Below are 19,118 nucleotides of genomic sequence, written 5' to 3'. Positions count from 1 at the left end.
CAGTTTACCTTGTACCATTAGCTGGTGTGCTGCCCTGTAAAGCTTTGGCTTCTATTTAAGAGCAGAGTTCCCACTGACCACCAGCTGGGCAGATGGAGAGATGCAGAGCTCTGAATCTGAAGTACCCAAGTGCTTTACTTTCTTTACACTAAGCTCAGGTACCAAAAGCTCTTCCAGCAGTTTGCAGCCTGCACAAAGAGCAAGGTGATCCAGAGCCCTCCCATAGTTTCATCCCCTGCCCAGCCTGCCAGAACCCAGTGCTGTTACTGGCCTTTGACAGACCCTGTGAGACAGGTGGCACATCCAACAGCAAGCACAGGGAACAGCGTTACCTGTAGGATGGCTGGGCATGGTCCCCCGCTATTCCCCAGGGTAACCCAAACTTGGGCTGACACTGGGAGGAAAGGGAAGAACAGAATACAGATGAATCTGGCATGGGGCATATATATCCTGGCCTCAGGAGCCAGTCCTGTATGGCACCCACCTGTTAAAAACCTGTGGGGAAGTGCTGGACCATCTTCCCCTTTTCCTTGCATATTCTATTTGGAGATGAACATATTGCATTCTGTGACACTCTGCACTATCCTGATATACTTTTAGGGTTGAAGGGGGTGCAAGTGCAGTGGGAAAGCCACGTGGTGGTGGGTTGCCCTTTGACTTCTATTTTGGTTTAGGCTGATTTTACCTTGGGTATTAGCGCATCTTCAGGATGTTTGTCTTTGGGTGCAGCATATTTTGTTTAAGCATTTCAGGCAATCTTAAGTAAGGGCTGTGCGGGGAGAGAATTGTTATAATTTACATTTTTCAGATGCTTTTAATCCTGCCTCTGTTAGAAGAAAAAAATCCAGAAATCTGAGGCTAAAATCTATCTCTGCATCTCATTCTGCTCCTACTACTGTGAGAAAGTAGTAGCAATACTGTCTCATCCTTTGTGCTGTTAATGGGACATAATTCCACATTTGGGGGCCATCTGCTGAAAAGAAAACCTCTGCAACCCTTCTGAATGCACATATAAAAACTTGTCAGCCAAAACAGCTTCATGAATGAGTTGTGAGAATATATTTTATCTAAGCTTCATTAGACAAAGCTTTTTCCTTTACAAAAGCCCAAGTGACTCCAAACAGAATGAAAAAAGTTTTGGCAGCCATCTTTCTTTTTGGTACAAATACATTGTTTTACCTCTTTTGATTCCATGTTAATTAATTTAATTTCACTTGAAGGGAAATAATACTTTTTTGCAGGAGGAAGAAAACAAATGAGAATTTATTTCAGCACGAAGAGGTCCATCTTTACAGAGATTAACTGTGAAATTAAAGTAGTAACTTTGGTTCTTCTGTTCCATACCATGCCTCCACTGAGATTTCTTGTGTAACCTTGGGCAAATAGCTTAAATTGCTTTAGATTTCATCTCACTTCCTACTAAAGGAAGTACTGTCTTACTGACACGACCCGCAGTACTGTTATATATGCATCCAGATTTGATAAACAGAGACCAAAGGAGAATAGGAAGCTTCCCTGTCTTGGAATCAGAAGGAAATCATAAGGTACCAAACTTTGGTGCATGTAAGGACTTATGAATCAGCTTATTGCTTGCTGGGTAAAAGATAAGACTAGAAGGGGAATGAAGGCAACTATGGAATGAAGGTACCCATGTATCCAACCACTGAGTACCAAACTACTAGCTGTCCTAATCTGTGACTATAACTGTAAACCAGTGTAGCTACAGAATTTGCACCAGTCTTGTGCCAACTGCTTTCCTCCTGCTTTGGCATCTATGAGGAGCACTGACCAAGGTTTTGCTAGTGCTTGTAGTTTTCAACATGTTTTCTCACAGATCGTATATCCAAAATGTACCTGTGTACAGGAAAAAACACTTTACTAGCTGTAGAGAGCTTAGCAGCAGTGACAGAGCTGGCTGATGAAGCCCTAAGCCACCCCCACTGACCAGTGCACACACTGATTCTAGGAAAGGGAAGCAATTAATCAGCTGTGAAGACAGAGAACCATACACAAGCTAATAGGGGAGTGCTCTTGTGATTTGAAGCAACGTCCATACTGTGGTAGCAAAAATTCTTTTGATTGCTAAAACACCCTATTTAATGAAGAAATAGTGTGCTCTGCTATTGCATGAAATGGTCCAGTTGCTTAATAAAAATGGTTACCTCTCTGACAAATCTTGTCTTCTTTATCTCTTTAGGCCATTATGGATACAACACTGCTGCTACTTAAATGAGTCATTATGAGTTGTGCAATTATGGAAAGATTTTTTTAAGGTAACTACTGATTATTAACAGAAAATTAACTGTCTAAATTAGTCTTCCTTTAATGGCAGTTCTGCAACAGAGTTATACTGTGGGCTGGGCAGTCAGCATAAAGGAAGAGCAAACCTCCCAAATGTACTGTAAATCTAGGCAAAAACTCACAGAAGTGCAACAAAGCCCACCTACCAGACCTGTCCCTTAAGCTCTGAATTCAACTGCAAAAGCAGCCAGTGCCTGATGATTAAGAAAACAAGCAAAATTTAATCACTTTTTTTGCCTTGCAATTACAACCTAGTTAATTGTGTACAACTGTGGAAAAGGAAGAGTGTAAGGAAATTCCTTTCTTGAGCCTTCCAGCAACTGACTTGTGCCCTGAAGCATAAGATTTGATTACTCATTTAACTTATTTTTCCCAGGCAGTTTCTTCTTGATAGCTTTTGTGTGTCAGTTCAAGAAAGTTTCAGGATGAGTCACAAGAACACTCCACTGCTTGAACCCCAACTTCTTTTATTACTGATATACATTTCTATTGAGTGCTACATTAAGAGCTTTTTAGATTTTTAACTAGGATGACCAGTGTAAGTACAGGGTGTGATTTTTTTTTCACCAGAATGGTACTGATGAATGCAGTCATCCTCCACTCCATGTTGCCTTTTGATTTTGCAGATTCCCAACAAGCCTTAAAAATCGATTCTTTCATAACCTAGTATCCAGCCTGCTACACTGCCTCAAAATGTCTTTGAGGAAGTTACAGCAGGGGAATCACTGCTTACTTTGAAGTTTCACCCAAATTCTTGTTTTCAAGCTATGGACAGGTGGTTCAAAATGCTCTGGTTACATCCAGGAAAGCACTAAATCCTTATGACTTCAATTGTTATAACAGGTTTGTTCAAAAAGTATGCAACTTAATAATCCATTGGTGTGTTGGTGATGCTGGTTCAAGAAACAAAGGTTCAGTCTCAAGCACAACTGCTCATATCTAGCTGTTTGTCTTCTCATCAATCACTCTGATACAAGTAATTTTTGGACCTTTTTCAGAAGACATAGAGGCATTGGGAAGCTTTTACCTGGATCATTTTCTTGATCTGGTTTTAATAAATAATTGCATCACCCCACCAAAGAATGTAACAAATCATACATAGACTATGAATCCAAATGAATAGTTAAGGCACAAAACAGAGGACACCAGACCAGTTTTGCCACCAAAGAAAAGGCTGGGTGTAACAGCACCCAGTCATCAATGGGAAGCTTTATCTCAACCAAGTTTGTCAGACTGGGAATGGCCTCTCCTGCGGGTAACAAAAGGCTGAACCAACTCCCAGCTGTGGGCTCTGGCTCATTTTACAGAAATGCAGTCTTGTCCACACCTGATGTGGATAAAATCTGTGAAGGTAAGGGACCAGGTAATGCAGAGGTTGTGACTGTGGGTGCCTGCTCAGAGATTACTTCAGTTCTGAAGCAGCTGAAGTGATTTCACCTATTTTACAGAAGCATGGCATTGAAGTATGGTAACAAAATGGCATTTTATTACCATTTGCAATGCTCCTGATTAAAGCATGCTTTTTGTAAACATTTCCACATTGGACTTCTACTTATATGAATTACCATGGAAACCAAACTTTTATCAGGCATGCTTGCATACTGAAGGGTGGAGAATTTTAAAAGCCTCTGTGATATGCAGTACCGTTGATGTTGAAGTACAACTGCCATGAAAAATGTTAATGGACTGTTGAACTCATCTATGACTTGTAGCTCTCATGCAAATTTCCAAATACTTTTTCCTGGCATTTTTTTAAATAGTAGCATTGCTTCTTTTGCTCCAACAGGCGTTTTCAGCTCTTTTGTTTATGGAGGTTCTCTTGTTTCCTAATTTTTAAGTACTTCCTACTAATAAAATGTAAGATGGAGTTTTTGCTGTTGTTTTATATTGCCAGACTCTTGCCTGTTAAACATTACAACGTACCAAGTTATTTTAGAACCTCAGCTACGGCTGAGTACTTATAATTATTTTGAGTACTTAGTATTATTTTAGAAATAAGTCCTATTCTCTATTTTTATTTCTTTTGCTGAAAAGAAACAGATGATACTGACTTAGACAAAGTTTTCACAGCATATAGGTAACAGGGGAAACATATCGTCTGCCTTACCCAGCTTTGCTTCCTCTTCACCTACTGGGTAGGAATTAAGTGAAGGAATATTTCAGCTGACATATCACAAGTCCTTCAGAGAAACAGTTTGACTGCAAGAGCAAAGTTGCAGCTTTCCATACTTCTAGGCTTCACGTTCCCTAGGAGATTTTTGCAGACTATTACTTACAGTTTTTCCCACTTAAAAGGAAAAGGAAGATCATGTGAGATGAAGGGAAGGCTGGCTGCTTTTGGTTCTGGCTGTGGCAGGATTAAAAGCAATTTTCAGTTCTACCAACTGTGAGCATGCCATTAACTCTGCATTTATTACACACATAAGCATTTGGTTTTTAAGTGCCTTGCTTGCTCAGTGAACAAAACAGAAGAGCCAACTTCAATGCTAGTGGAAAATGAAACACTGGGATGTTTGTGGAGGCATCACAGAAGAGACCATCTAGGTTCTGGCCTTTTAGAGTAATTAGTCTCAACGCTTGTCTTTTTATAGTAAACCAGAGTAGACACTAGGACAGTCAAGGGCATCTTTTTAAAAATATTTTCTAGTATTTTTGGTATCACTATACAGATTTCAGGTACTAATGAGTTATTACCAAGTTTATATTGTAGTAAAGTTATGGTTCTAGCCAAGTAAGATATCCCCTGGAATACATAAGGCAGGAAGTGTATCACAGCAAACTCCGTTTGCTTGTGGCACACGGGAACAGGCAGCAGCCGCAGCAGTGGCTTACCTGGCCGAGTGCTGGGTGAGCTCTGACCCATCCCGCAGGACTCCTGCACAGCAGGTAAGTGCTGCTATCCCCGAATTCCCTCTTTGGGAAACAAATGGGGAAAGGTAAAGTGATGAGGCCACACAGCACGAAACAAGATCTCTATGCAGAATACTCTGGCTCACTGCCCTGAGTCCTCCAGGCTGGCTCCCATCTCTCACCGCCGGGGTTTCCTTACCAAGCCTGACACTGCACCGGCGCTCGGAAAGCAAAATTTGGTTATATGGCCTGGGCTGCCAGCACCCAGTGATCCCGGGTGAGGGACGACCCCTCCCTGGAGGCTTTATCCCCTTTTCTTTCCCCCTTGTAACAGCTCCATGCACCTGAAGGTGGGTCCTGGCACCTCCAGCCGCTTGCCAAACACGGGACGGGCCAGATGCGCTGCTCTTTGCCAAGCTGGTGCTAGTTTGTAGGATTGCTCTGGTGTGAAAATCTCTCCAGCAAAGACCGGCCGGTCTCACCAGCCCTTTCCCTGCTTTGGAAACAGCAAAGTGCTAGTGGTGGCAGCTACATTCTTCAGTGATGCATGGGGACTGGACGGGGGTCTTTTGGGAGCCCCGTGTGTGCATACACACGAGGGTGTCTATGTATTACACACATACTTTCATGGGTGTGTTTTTCTCAAGTAAGAGAAAATCTTGACTTTAAGGACACCTCAGGCAGAGGCAACAGCAGGGTGTGACCCCGGGCTCGGTGAGTGGCAGGGTCGCCCCAGTCAGGGAACGGAGGCAACTCGGCACCGCTCCGTCATCGGGAGGGCGGAGGGCAGCCCCTTCTGAAAAGCGGCTTCCCCGGGGATGAGGAGGAGGAGGAAGATGAGGTGGAGGGCGGGCGCAGGTAAAGCGCGCCCCAGGCACGGAAAACGGGGCCCGCGCCCTGCCAGCGCCGCCCTGTTTGCTCAGCTAATCTCGCAGGCAGGAAATTGCCTGGCGACTCATATTTATGGATCGTGAAGAGCTCCACGGCGGCCCCTTCAGGGACAACCCTGTGCCCATTTCCCGTTCTCGCTCGTCCACCCCCTGCTCCGTCCCTTCCCCCCCATCGCGGCTGCCCTTTGCCCGCCCCGCTCCCGCGACCCCGGCCTGAGGGGAGCGAGCTATTCCGCCCGCGGAGGTGCCCCGGCCCCGCCGGGGGGCGGGCGCTGCGGCGGGGGGCGGCTCCCGGGGGCGGCGGCGCTCCTGCAGCCGGGCAGGCGGCGGGGACCGGGATGCGCGGGGAGCGGCGGCGGGAGGCGGCGGTGAGTGCGGGGCAGGCGCCGTCCTGCGGGGTGGGTGACGTCCTCCCGGGCCGCCAGGATGGAAGGAGGCGGCGGGGCACCGCGGGATGGAGAAGAGGGTCCCTCTCGGGTACGCAGAGCCTGGGCTGACGCCGGCTCAGCTGCTTGCTGCCGTCTCCGTTTATTGGGATACTTTTAAGGGAGTTTGTGCCACCATCACCCCCATCCACTCCTCCGCCTCCGGTCCCTTGGCACGTCTGACGGGTGAGGGCGGTGGAGTCCCCCCTTGCCGCCTGGCTCTGCAGGGACCCCGCAGCTGATAGAGACGGGGCTTCCTTCCTCCCTATCCCTTTCGTCTCCAGACGCTTCTCCTTCTTTGTCCGGGTGTTCCCCCCGGTTCTGCCGCGTCCCCGCTGGCGAACAAAGCCTCTGCTCCGGGGCGCCGGTGACATCCGTCCGAGGTCCGAGGAAGCAAGGGAGGAACGGCGGGGCTTGGCTTTGCTTGGTTTAGTTTTCCATCGTAAATAATCTACCTGGTGGAGGGGAAGACGTGGGACAAGGCTCTTTGTCCGCGATCCTTTGTTCGTCTTGTGGCTTATAAAGGCTCCTGCGGCTGTGCGAGGGCTGCCGTGCCCGGCGGGGATGGGTTCCCGGCGCGGAGCCGGCGATGGATGCCGTCTCGGCATCGCTGGAGTTTAGTGACAGGAACCCGGCGTTACGGCGGATCGGCTTGCGGACGGAAATCGGGGGTTTGGGCTCCATCTCCCCTGACAGATTCAGAGCTCCTAAGTTCCCCCTCGTGTAGCCCTGTCAGCAGCCGGGTGGGATTCGGCGGCACTCGGAGCCCCGCGCTCAGTGGTGAGTTCAGCTTGGAGATCAGAGCTTTTCTTGGGAAGATATCTGCTGCCCACGATCAGAGGGAGCAGCGGGCTGGAAACTACCGTCCCCGCTCCTTCTCCTGCCCCAAAGCTGCCTGAGGAATTTACCCATGTGCAGAAGTGTAAATAGACTGTCTGCGCTTACATAAAGACTTAAGAGATGGCTTTCTGCTCCTGCCACTGAGTGCTTGCTGGATCTCACACACATGGCTTTTGTCACCATTTCCTTTTTCCCACAAATGCTTATCTTGTTAACCTGTCATCTTGTCTCTCTGCCTTGACTCCGCACGTGCCCGAATCCTCTGTGTCTGCATCTTCAGGGCATCTGGGCGAACATGTTGCCAGTCAGAACATGGTGAATATTTCATTTTTGTGCCACACCTTCAGTCTCTTTTGAAGGAAGAGGGACACAAGAGCAACCTTTTTTGCAGATTTTCATGTTTAGTGAACTTTCTAGTTTTTGCATTCTCCATATTCTTGTCGATAATGTCCTCAAAAATAAGTTATTAACATGGGAAAGGATCAGAGATGGGAGGAAGTAAGGCATGATAGAATGGAATTGCAAAGGGTGAGGATGGGCTTGCTTTCCCACAGCAGAAAGAAGCAGTGTAGGAAAGAAAGGAGATTAAGTGATGAGAAAATGGGAGAGTGCCTACCTTTGCTGTCATGGGGAGGGGTAGTCTTAACTAAGCAGGTTACAGAAAAAGAGATACCTTTAGGGCTGTCAAGTAGTGACATCCTACCCTTTCTATATAGTTCATTTTACACAGTTCCTTTAACACACCAGTAATTTATTCTGCTTCCATTTTGACAAATACTAAACCGACTCATTAGCGTGTCTCTTTTTACTGAGGAAATGGAAGTCTTTGCCATCAGCCAGGGCAGGAAGAGTGGTCATTTTTTTTCCATATCAGTTACTGTCCATGCTTATCAGATACAATTATCAGCCATATCCTTGGAAGTTGTCAAAGGCATCAGTTGACTATTGTTGAGAAGCAACAAAGCCCATCATGAAAAATTTAAAGTATTTTGGGTTTAGATAGGAAGTGGAGATTGGGTAAGCTAAAGGTAGCTGATCCATCTTGAGGCTGGAGTTGGATAAGAAGGATGGAAGATGGGAAGATGTTTAGATGGAAAGATCTTTTTTGTCTTTTTCACTTGAAGATCCAGAGAAAAGCTGAAATAATCAAAGTAGGTATGGGCAAGTGCTGGTGATTGTTAATGAAGAGATTAATGCTGTGTTCACTGTGTATTATTTCCATTTAAGTTTGTTAAAATGAATGGTTAAATCTGGTGTGTAATAACTGCCAGCAAGGCAAACAGTGTTTCCCACTGAATTAAACAAGCAGCTATAAAATGATGTTCTGGGTGTTTTGAGCAGGTGCTGTTCATTTAGGATTTGTTTTAGACTGGTGGAGCACATCCAAGATGCCACAGAAATCCAAGGGGATTTTTTCCACATAGAAAGAAGGTCCTCCAGAGACTACAGTGTAGAGTGAACTGTGTAAATGTGACCAAGACTGAGGTTTTTCTTGCTCAGATCTCGTGCAGGTGGAGTCAATTTTTAAGTGAACCACTTCGTTTAACTTCCTTTGTTATAGTAAATAGTGTAACTGCAGGTGCAGCACCTCTGTTTCTCACCTGAGGGAACACAGTCCTGGGACCTGCTGATAAATGCGGCCCCAAATGTGTTGGCGCAGGCAGACCCATGGCTTGGCAGCACAGCAGCCAGGCAGGTGTCACTCAAGCTGTCACAGCTGTGGTGGGGTTTGCCAAGCATGTGTGATGAGTAGCATTTAGTCGGGGGGCATGCTTGCTGCCCTGAGACTGCTGGGAAACGAAGAAGCGTTAAAGAGCTAGAGGGGACGTTTGTAAATATGGGGCAAGCATCCCGGCAAGGAGACAAATTGAGGAGAAATGGACGAGCGAAACAGGAGACAGAAGCTGTCAGAGTAAGTGGGCACTAGAGAGAACTGATTAACGGAAGGAAGTGACAGGCACAAAGTGGCAGTGAAAGAAATCAGCACAGAGGAAAGCAGATCATGGGCAAAGGTTGCCTGAGAGTGGGAAAATGCAATAGATGGGAGAAAAATGGTAAGGACATGAAAGAAAAAAAAAAAGAATAAGAGTGGAGGAAGCTGTTTTGATTAGTTTTTCTATCTGCTTAGACTTTTTGGGCCTTACCTACCTGTTCACTTTGTATTTGTCAGGGGTGCCCTAGGGGCAAGTTTGTTATGTCAAGTAGGGTGAGAGCAGAGAAATTTCTCTTTAAGGTCTTTCTGCTCTTGTACAGACAGAATTTCTGCTCCTGTATGATATGAATTTGGATACATAATTGTTTTGCACTCAATACCCTTCCTGAAATTTTAGGTGAAGAAAGTCTGTATTTATTTGGCTTCAGGAATGAGAATTACAGTGGTCTAGAGTATTTAAGTGTATTTATTTGTACATCAGCTATGTTGTTTGGCACAGTAAGCGGTCACAGCCCACCAGCAGAGCTTTCTATTTGCCATGTCTGTGTGAAACTTTAAAATTTCAGTTTGCAAATCTTTTGAGCATACTCAACTTTTCAATAGGAAAGGAGTTAATGTAATAGCAACAGAATGATACCAGGGAGCTTGTCACTACTGTCATGACATGATACAGTCATTGGGTCAGATAACTGACTATGGAACTTAACTACCAGAAAGGTACCAAAATAGAAAAGATGACTATGGCTGGAGTTTGGCTTGTCCTCTGTCAACCCTGTCTTTCTGCATGATGAAAGGAGTTCATTGTTTTAACAAAAATCTCTTCAAGTATGTTTCTACCTGTCTGGGGCTTTTGTTCGAGCAGAAAAGAATTAACCCCCCTTCTTCCTTTAACTTATCTCAGTGAGCTACTCCACATGAGACGGTGGTTAGTGTGACTCTAAGGTAAGAAGGGGCAGTGATGTTTACTAAAGTAATGCTGTTTGAGTAGGTGGTCTAATATATTGTCTTACCAAATGCATAGGAATTAGTTTAGATTCATTGAAATCAGTGCTTTGACAGTTTCAGTTTCAGGTAAGAGTAGCTATTTTATGGCACAAAAGTTAGAAAGCTTCAGCATTTTCCCCAGCATTTTTATTGTGTCTCATACATCAGTGGCTTGACCCTCAGTTTGTAGTTACCCAGCCATAGTGTTTACATGGAAATGAAGGTTTTCATTTTTGATGCACATTTAAAATTGTCAGCTGTCGTGACCTGATTAAAAGGATTATGTCCATCTATTGGAAAGAGCAATTGATGTGGCAATGCCTGCAACACCAATCCTTATCAAATAGGAGAGAATCATGTTATAACAGTAAGACAGGGTAATTAAAAATGTCATATTTAAGTGCAATTTTTGGAGTAGTCATGTGGGTTGTTGCACTATAATATATGTGGTTCATGAGTGGAATAATGTTACTCAGGGTGTTTTCTGTTGCACTGTTTTATTTCTTCTTCTTCTCCAGTATCAACGTCATAATTTCTCAGAGAAAGAGGTAAGCCACAAGAGCAACTTCCTCTGCCACTCCCTTTCCCACACCGGAAATCTGCAGGGTTGCAAGGAAGTGACTTAGTCAAATATTATTCATGGATATTTGATTTTTAATTTATTTAGTGTTGCTAAAGGTGCCAAGCTTTGAGTTTTAGGAACTAAAACAATCTGCCTGTAAGCAGACCTTGTGCTCACTTGCATGCAAAGACCTATGTGTTGCAGGATTTATATCTTGAAAAGACAGGGATTGAACAGATTTTAGGATTATGCTGGCAAGAAATTAGGTGTAGTTTGGGGTCTAGTGTATTATGTTGTGGGGTAGGAGGAGGAGGAAAGGAAGAGGGATGTTTAGGGCAGCCTTTAGATCACAGCCTTGCTGAGTTATCCAGTTTTTGGCAGAGATGACTTTGCTGTCTCATAAAGATGTGTCCATTCATGGGTACAGAATCTCCACCAAATTATGCAGGTGCCTTTCTGTGAATATATTGTTTTAGTATGACAGTGGGCTTGGGGAAAGGTGGATTTCCATGTAAGTGTTTTGGAGGTAAACAGTAGATTCCAGTGAGTTTTACTTTGCTATTGAGCCTATCAAGGCTTTTGTTTGTAAATAAGCAGAGTAAATCAGGAATAAAACCAGGCTTGATTTAATCAGGAGTGAGTACATTGTCCTCAGATTACACAGGGAAAGGGTAAATGAGCTTGGTGATAGAACAGTCTGTTTATGCACGTAGGTGTGCTGTACTGTGGGAAAATGAAATCTCCAGACCCTGAAGCAATCAGCACTCATTGACCAAATTTTGTTCAGAGTGTGAAAATTCAAGAGGCTTTCTTGCTTCCAAAACTGTGTCTTTTATTGGAATAGCTGAAACAGACCCTAATCATTTGAAGATCTTGTGGCAGAACAAATGAAACTCTAATGATGTGCAGGCGGTGCCAGTGATGGGCTTTTTTCCTCACCCTCCATCAGCTGGGGTTTCATCTGTTTTCCAAGAGTGGCAATACACTGCTGTGGGAGTTTCTGAACAGAAATGTCATAGACAGTAGAGGTGCAAGGAACTGTAGGGAGCCACTGTTAATGTTCAGCGAGAAACTGAAAATGAAAAAACAAGAGCAAAAAAGCCTTAAAAGAGAGATGGCCAAGTTTGAGAGTTTTGTTTAAAACTGTTTGTTATCAGTCAGAGAAGGGCCTTGGCAATGCCTGAGGCACTGCAACCCTCTTGATTGGTAACATAAGAGCAAAGTAGGTACCAGAGCAGACTCTGCTAAAGGGAGGTAGCTATCAGCCCAGGCAGAAGTAAAGAATAGGTGAGAAGCTTATGTGCTGGGAAAACTTCTCCCTAAATCTATGGATGAAATGCTGGGAAGTGCTGTGTACACAGGTAGTGTACTTGTGGCTTGGTTGAACTGCAGCTTTTGGCTCCTACAATAAAGTGTCCTGGTTTTGGCTGGGCTACAGTTCATTTCTTCCTGCTAGCTGCTGCAGCATTGTGTTTTGGATTTAGTATGAGAGTAATGTTGATATCAACCCAGGACATTACCACACTGATGTTTTCAGTTGTTGCTATGTAGTGTTTCTGTTGAGTCAAGGACTGTTCACCTTCTTATGCCACACCAGTGAGGGGGCTGAGGGGGCATGGGAAGTTAGAAGGGGACATAGCCGGGACAGCTGGCCCAAGGGATATCCCACATCCTGTGGCATCATAATCAGCATATAAAGCTGGGAGAAGAAGGGTTTCCTAGGGGTTTAATTCCTTATTTTCCTTTGCTTTGTACATGACTTTTGCTTTATCTATCAAACTATCATTAATTTAATACATGTTTTCCCTCTTTTATGATTCTCTCCCCCATCCTGGGTGGGTATTAGCAAGCAGCTGGGGCGTCTGAGTTGCCAGCTGGGTTTAAACCACCTCACAACGGAAAGGAGTTCTTACTGTAAAGCCACGCATTGTTGTAATATCTTAAAAATTGGAATCCTTTGTTTGACTCTCTGCTTGAGTTGTGAATCACTGTTTCTTCTGGTTGTTAGTGAAACAAAACTTAATTTGGCCTGGGTACTGTAGAGATGAAACATGACTGGTAATGCTGTATACATTCTCTTCATATGACTTTATAAATCCCAGCTGAAATAATTTTCCTTCGTTCCAGACAAGGCAGAGTGTGGCATGTGCTCTGTAACAAGAGTCAGCCTTGCTGGAGGCGCTACTAACCTCATCTAAAAGATTATGATTTCACGAGAACAGATATGCTGTGGATTTTGAGCTGTTTGTTACATTAGCTCATCAATTCATTAATTGTTTCTTGGTTTTGCTCACAGTGGAAAGTTTTTTAAAAAGTTCTTTTCCCCTTCAAATCTAATTGTTGCTAAGTGATGACTTCTCTGATCTCTCATCCTTTAGGAAATGAGATGTGTTAAAAAACGCGGGTGGTAGAATGGTAGGTGCTGCTGCCTAACTCTTGTCCCCAACAAACCTCTCCTGTGGAAAAGCAAGCTGAGTTAACATTCAGGCAATGCAGTCAAACTCCACTCAACACTCACCGCAACTGGCTCAACAACAGAGGCAAGAGAGGCTCTTTTGCAAGGTTTTATTCCAGCAAAGTAACACAACAGCTAAAGGGAAACCCGTCGGGAAAAGAGAGCGAACCACCTGGAGCAGGCAGCTTGAGAAGGGGAAGGGGTGGGGGGCAGAGCTAAGGGCTGGGCAGAGGGCACTGGCCTCCAGGGGAAGGGGGGTGGCCACCAGGGATGCCAAGCCAGTCAGGGGACAGGGGAAGGAGAAACCAGAGGAAGTTGTGACACGAAAGGTCTCTGTGGGAGTCTGTTTTTCCCCGCAGGAGGATTAACTCCAAGGTGAGTAGTTACTGATGTTTCTAGGGCTGAGGACTTGGGGATTGACCAAGGGGAGAGAGTTCAAGGGATGCTACGATGTGTAAAGAGTTCTCAAACCTGAAATGAAACCACATAATATTTAACTGTAAAAAAGGTTATTAGAAAATCCAAGTATTCACCAAACTGAATAAAAGATTGAATTTTTAATTGCACAGAAACCCTTCCCTTTCAGATGTGCTCTCCTTAATGTTTGTCACATTGATTAAGTGGTAGCTGTCACCTCACAAGATAGGAAGGATGAGGTTTTTGGTGATCTTAACTATAAATTAGTATTAGAGACATGGGAAATGCAATGAATCTTCCTGGTTTTTTAACCAACCCTTTGTTCTCTCTTCTAATTCCAAATTGTCCCTGTTTTGTTATTCTGTTCAATGATATGGTGACATCTTTGTTGCAGACATCTGTGAAATGTTGAGTGTCACTAGTTTTCTGGGTTAAGTTGAACATGGCCTGAAAAATTAAATTTTTGGTTCTTTTCTGGGGACCTTTGGGCACAAAGTGCAGTATTTTTAATAGAGATAACACAAACAATATGCCAAGGTGTCAGCATAGTGGCAGTATTAACTGGATTTGTGTCCTGATCCTTCAGTGTTTGGTCTGCAGACAAGTGGGAGAGCTGCTGTCACCGCTTGCTGGGGTCAGCTGCCCGTGGCTGCAGCTGTGCTGGGCGTCCAGGGGCAGTCCCCAGCTGCGCTCCAGCAAAGCTGGGTGCCTGGGATGCTGTGCTGGCTTTGAGTTTTGGAGGATCTGTGGCTAGCTGGAATGAGCTAGGGAAGGGGTCTGTCAATGGATTGGAAGACAAATGAGGTAAAAATGATGATAAATTTCTCATGTCAATAAAATAACCTTTTGAGGATGAAAATTGGGTTGAAAAGCTCTCTGCTGCCCAGGTTCTTCCCCATCAGCTGCTCTGGAGAATTTCAGTCCTGTTGTGCTGGAAAGCCTGGACGTGTGGGTGAGTCCCTTCAGGAGCTGCAGTGTTCTGGGGGGCTTCCTGTTCTCTGGCTCCTTGGAGAGTCGTGCCATTTTCAGGGAACAGCGGATTATGTGATCTTAAAGGAACCTGCATCTTACTGTGAGGGGCAGAATATGCACAGTGGGGTTAAAACTTTCCTTAGGACTGAGAAATGACCTCTACAGAGAAAGAAAAAGCATTGCAAAGTGAGGCCAGCACGGGGGGATTCCTGGGTGAACAGAGGGAAAGGTCTGGCCTCCCTTGGGAGAGCAGCTTGTGGGGAGCAGGAGAGGCAAAAGCCAGAGGTCAGAGAGAAGGAGCCTCCCTCCGCAAGGATCAGCAGCCAGCTCCCTTCTCCCAGGCCTGTCCTCCCAAGAGAATAACATGAAAAAGCATGGCACAGAAAGTCTGTGCACCACAAACCTGCAACCTTGGGGCTGTGATGACCGCAGTTAATTAAATAGGTGGCTTGTCTCTAGACAGCCCAGACATCTGTCTCCATTCTTTACTTGTTTTTCTGACACGTTTCTATTTGCTTGTCCAGAGCTAAGCCCAGAGGACCTACAGATGGTCATCATTAATTTTGTCACTTGATGCAATTAAATTTTTTTTTTCTCAACCTTTTAAAAACAGATGTGTATAAAAAATAAATAAATCTGTTAATAAAGCAACTCGCTAGAGGCCTTCTATTTGGATTTAGGTTTAATTTTCGTTTTTAGTGAGATTCAATTTTTGCATTTCTTTTAAATCAAATCTCTCTTGAAGCCATATCAATTTTTAAATTTGATCTTAAATAAACTTTCAAGTTTCCTTTTGCATTCCTAGTCTGCCTTCTTTGGAAACTCAGAAATCGTTACATGCCAACACATTTTCTTTGTTTTGGATCACATACCTGGTTTTGTATAATTTTATTTGTGATTGCAACCTGCTGGTGTTGCGTGGGCTGAACTTGGGCCATGGGCTTTCCAAATAAAGTCTTCAGCAGCAAAGTGCAACCTTAGTGGTTTATTAAGGAAGCCACAGGATTACAGACAAAACTAGGTGTGACTAGTAACTGCCTGAAAAGAGTCAGGATCATAGATAATGGCTTGTTATGAAAACTAATTATATGTACTTTTAAAAGGATAAACCAGCTGCAGACAGGTTTTGGCGCTTTTTTTTTTTTTTTTTACACAGTCACCCTGTTAAACGTGGAATGTCCTTTCTAAATATCTTTTAACATATTTCTCTTTGAGTTGTCTCTGGAAATTTTACCATAAGGAAAGCTAATTGTGTTGTATATTATGCACTTGAAAAATGTTCCCAGGATACACTTCTAAACAGAATGCTGGTTTTTTTTCCTTTTTTTCCTTTATTTTCAGGTAAAAATTTATCTGGTTCACTCAAATTAGTGTCATTTTAACCATCCAACAGAAGAGAAATATGATGCCAAACAGAAGTAACCTCTCCTCCTTCCAGAATGTTGGATCAGGTAATCAATTAAAATGAAGTTTATTTGTAATGCACTGAGATCTTTCAGAATTTCTAATTGACTTTGGCCCTTTAACTCTCCTGACACATGGATAAGATCAGTGCTCTGTTCTTATTCCATGTCTAACTCCATTTACCAGGCAGAACTAGACACAGCTGGATATGCTGCAGACAGCCAACCCTCCCCCATCACTTTAATGCCTGTCTGGAATAGATACCAGTGACGCCCAGCTAAGCAACTCGGATAAGGAAGAAAAGGAATGAGAAAGGGAAAATAAAAAATAAAAATAATAATTAAAAAAAAATTTAAAAAAAAAAAAAAAAAAGGAAGAATTTCCTTCTGTAGCTCCAGGCAGCAAATACCATGCTAAACAGAGGACCCTTGTGCTGAGCATGAAAGTCGGGTCTGACCTGAATGCAGGGGGGTTCAGGGCACGTCACAAGCTGAAGCTCCCATCCTCAGTCTCTATAGATGCATGCAAAGACACGTGTAACACATCCTGGCATGTTCATCAAGTTTCTACTCAAACATTACCCTAAAAATAAACAAAACAAACGAGATCTGGTTGGAGGGAAGCAGCTGTGATTTACTTAAATGTGTGCTGTCACCCAGTTGGGATTTAACTGTATGACTGCGGGCACTGTGGCACTGGAAGCAAAAACACAGAAGAGCTGGCATAAGGGATAGTAGAGAAAAGCTGAGCTAGAGTGGCTACATGAAGGTATTGTGACCTTTTCTTACTGTACTTCCTTGGATTTCAAGTACAATGAACCCTTCACTGCTTCACTGTGGTGAACAGGCATGAAAGTTTCCATGATCTAACTTGTTTTTTGACTAAAGCATTCAGTCTTTGAAGGATTAAATGTGTCCCACTGCTGTTGCAAGGGAGTAATGAACAATTATTAATGTCCCATTAATATGTCTGCCAAGCTATTTATAGAGGAGCCAGTGAAATTTATGCAAAAATATTTGAACTTAGCTGTGTTAGTTAAGGTTTGGAGAGTACAATTTTCATATGGAATTAGATTTCAGTTTTAAGAGAGATCTGGAGGAGGGGAGAAGAAAGAGAGACTGAGATGGAAATTAGGGTCAGTTCCACATTGAAAGGTTAAATATAAAAGGCATATACATTGTGCTTTACATCTGGGCTCTTAAATAAATTCTACATCTTTTTCCATAAAACACCACTAATATCATGAATACTTCATTTATCCAGATGATGTTTTCTTGTCCTGTCAAGAGTTCTTTTGAATTTGGATCACATTTATCCTTTTGTTCATTTTAACTTCATCATTGCTGTTATCAAAATTTATGAAAATAGCTGAAAAATGTCAAGTAAAATATCACAATATAAGAAATTGCCGTTTCGCTGCTCAAGGTGGCGATGGTGTGATGGAGAACTCTGTGAGCTCACTGGTTCAAAGGCAGCTGAGATAGGTGTATCATCATAATGACTGTGTTAAAATTATTTTTATAGTATAAATCCCATAATTACAGCCAGCAGAAAAATATTAAATTCTGTGTAGTGGTAGATTTGAGGTCTAGTTTTGAAGGTGCAAGTTAATGCTTTTGGCCGCTACCAGAGCTTGTAATTAACAACAGCTTAACCAGGTCCACTGTGGTCAAGAAGGTGTTGTATTTTCCTTTGATTTTTGTGTTCGTGTTCCCTAATGCTGGCTCATTTTATCTTCTGCCTATTCAATTCCATTAGTAGTGATGGTTACCTTTGTTCTCAAACTTATGACTTTTTTCCTTAATAACCTAGGAGAAGCTGTTGTTGCATGTCTGGTGGCGCAGGGCACTGCTGATGCCCTGGCCAGTGGTGAATTCCGTAGCATTGTGCCTTATCAGCAAGGAGGGTCCCAGAAACCCCTGTGAAGAATGCATTGCCATCTTCCACAAGATCTGAACCTAGTGATTCTCAATGAAACCAGGTCATGTGAGCTCTGGTGGCGGACAGGAGTCCCAAATTCTGTCTCTTAGTTCATGTAATTGCCTGAAGCAGTACTTGGACTAAAGTACTGCCTCTGAGGATGTTAAGGGCGCTTTACACATTAGATTTTTCCACCGAGTGACAAGCTGAAATTCAGTTTCTCATGAGGAAGCTGAAATCACAGGTGAAATGTGACTGAGCCAAGAGTAAATCCCAGATTTGATCCTTATTTTCAGAAACTCTTGCTGGCACTCAGGTGTGCTTTATGAGTTTAAAGTGTAGACTAGCACAAACCAGGAGCTGCTGCAAATATTAATGGTGTCATTTCTACATCAGCTGAGGTCTAAGTGTAAACCTGCTGGGGGTCCAGTTTATGTCCTGCAGTAACTGGCACTGTCAGGAGCTGAATTCCTTTCTTTGCTTTGGGCAAAGTGCAGCTCTGAACTGTATGCTAGAGCTTGATGCATTGTTGAACAATAACATCCACCAGAGCAAAGGCTTTTTTGGCCTGTGCTCTCTTCCTGAGTATAAATGAGATTTTTGCAAAATCATTAGGATCTGTAACCTTTCCCCCAGCAGTATTTTTAATAGACATGTGGTTTTGTTTTTTTGAATAAAGTCTTGCAAACTACCATTCTGCTTCCTTAATGTTATCTTTTAACCAAAGTGCTCTTTGCAGATGTAGTTGCAGCCATGTATTTTTAGAGCAATGAGCTGAAACACCTTGAAAAATGTTCCTTGGTTTTGTACTTTCCCTTTAAGCTTTGCAGGACCATCCACTAAGCAAAAAGGTGACAAACTCCTACTGAGCTTTAAATTGAGCTCACTAGGGTGTTGGGGCTCAGATGCTCTAGCTGCACAGATTAAAGGGAGAGGTCATCCACAGCAGTGTCTTATGTCTTTGGCCCTGGGAGACCTGAGTTGGGTTCTTTACTCTGCTATCTGCATTGCATATTCTCCCTGTGCCTCAGTTCCTCAGCTGTAAAACATCGCAGCAATAATTCTTCCTTACTTCATAGATATCTCAAATGACTCAGGAATATAAAGGCTAGGCCACGGGCTCCTGAAAATGATAGGACAGCGAAGAAAGAGTCTAGCCTCTCTC

The 19,118-nt window shown here is 43.6% G+C and overlaps 1 protein-coding gene across 5 annotated transcripts in view; it reads left to right on the top strand.

The window, feature by feature from the left end:
- The first annotated feature begins 6,349 nt into the window (after positions 1–6,349).
- PHLDB2 (pleckstrin homology like domain family B member 2) overlaps positions 6,350–19,118 on the top strand; it is a 66,916-nt gene continuing 54,147 nt past the window's right edge. For 3 of the 5 annotated variants that reach the window (XM_084227203.1, XM_084227204.1, XM_084227200.1), the window contains exons 1-2: positions 6,350–6,409; positions 15,971–16,080. In XM_084227203.1, the coding sequence (XP_084083329.1) occupies positions 16,032–16,080 (49 nt within the window). In that variant the 5' untranslated portion in view covers positions 6,350–6,409; positions 15,971–16,031. Of the gene's footprint in view, positions 6,410–6,462; positions 6,519–6,605; positions 7,247–15,970; positions 16,081–19,118 lie in introns of those variants that run through there. The other 2 variants (XM_084227201.1, XM_084227202.1) reach the window with 2 other exon arrangements.

This window comes from Fringilla coelebs, assembly GCF_963513975.1.
Source record: "Fringilla coelebs genome assembly, chromosome: 2".
Lineage (NCBI taxonomy): Eukaryota > Metazoa > Chordata > Aves > Passeriformes > Fringillidae > Fringilla > Fringilla coelebs.
Note: the sequence above shows the minus strand (reverse complement) of the source record. Positions and strands in the feature narration are given on the sequence as shown.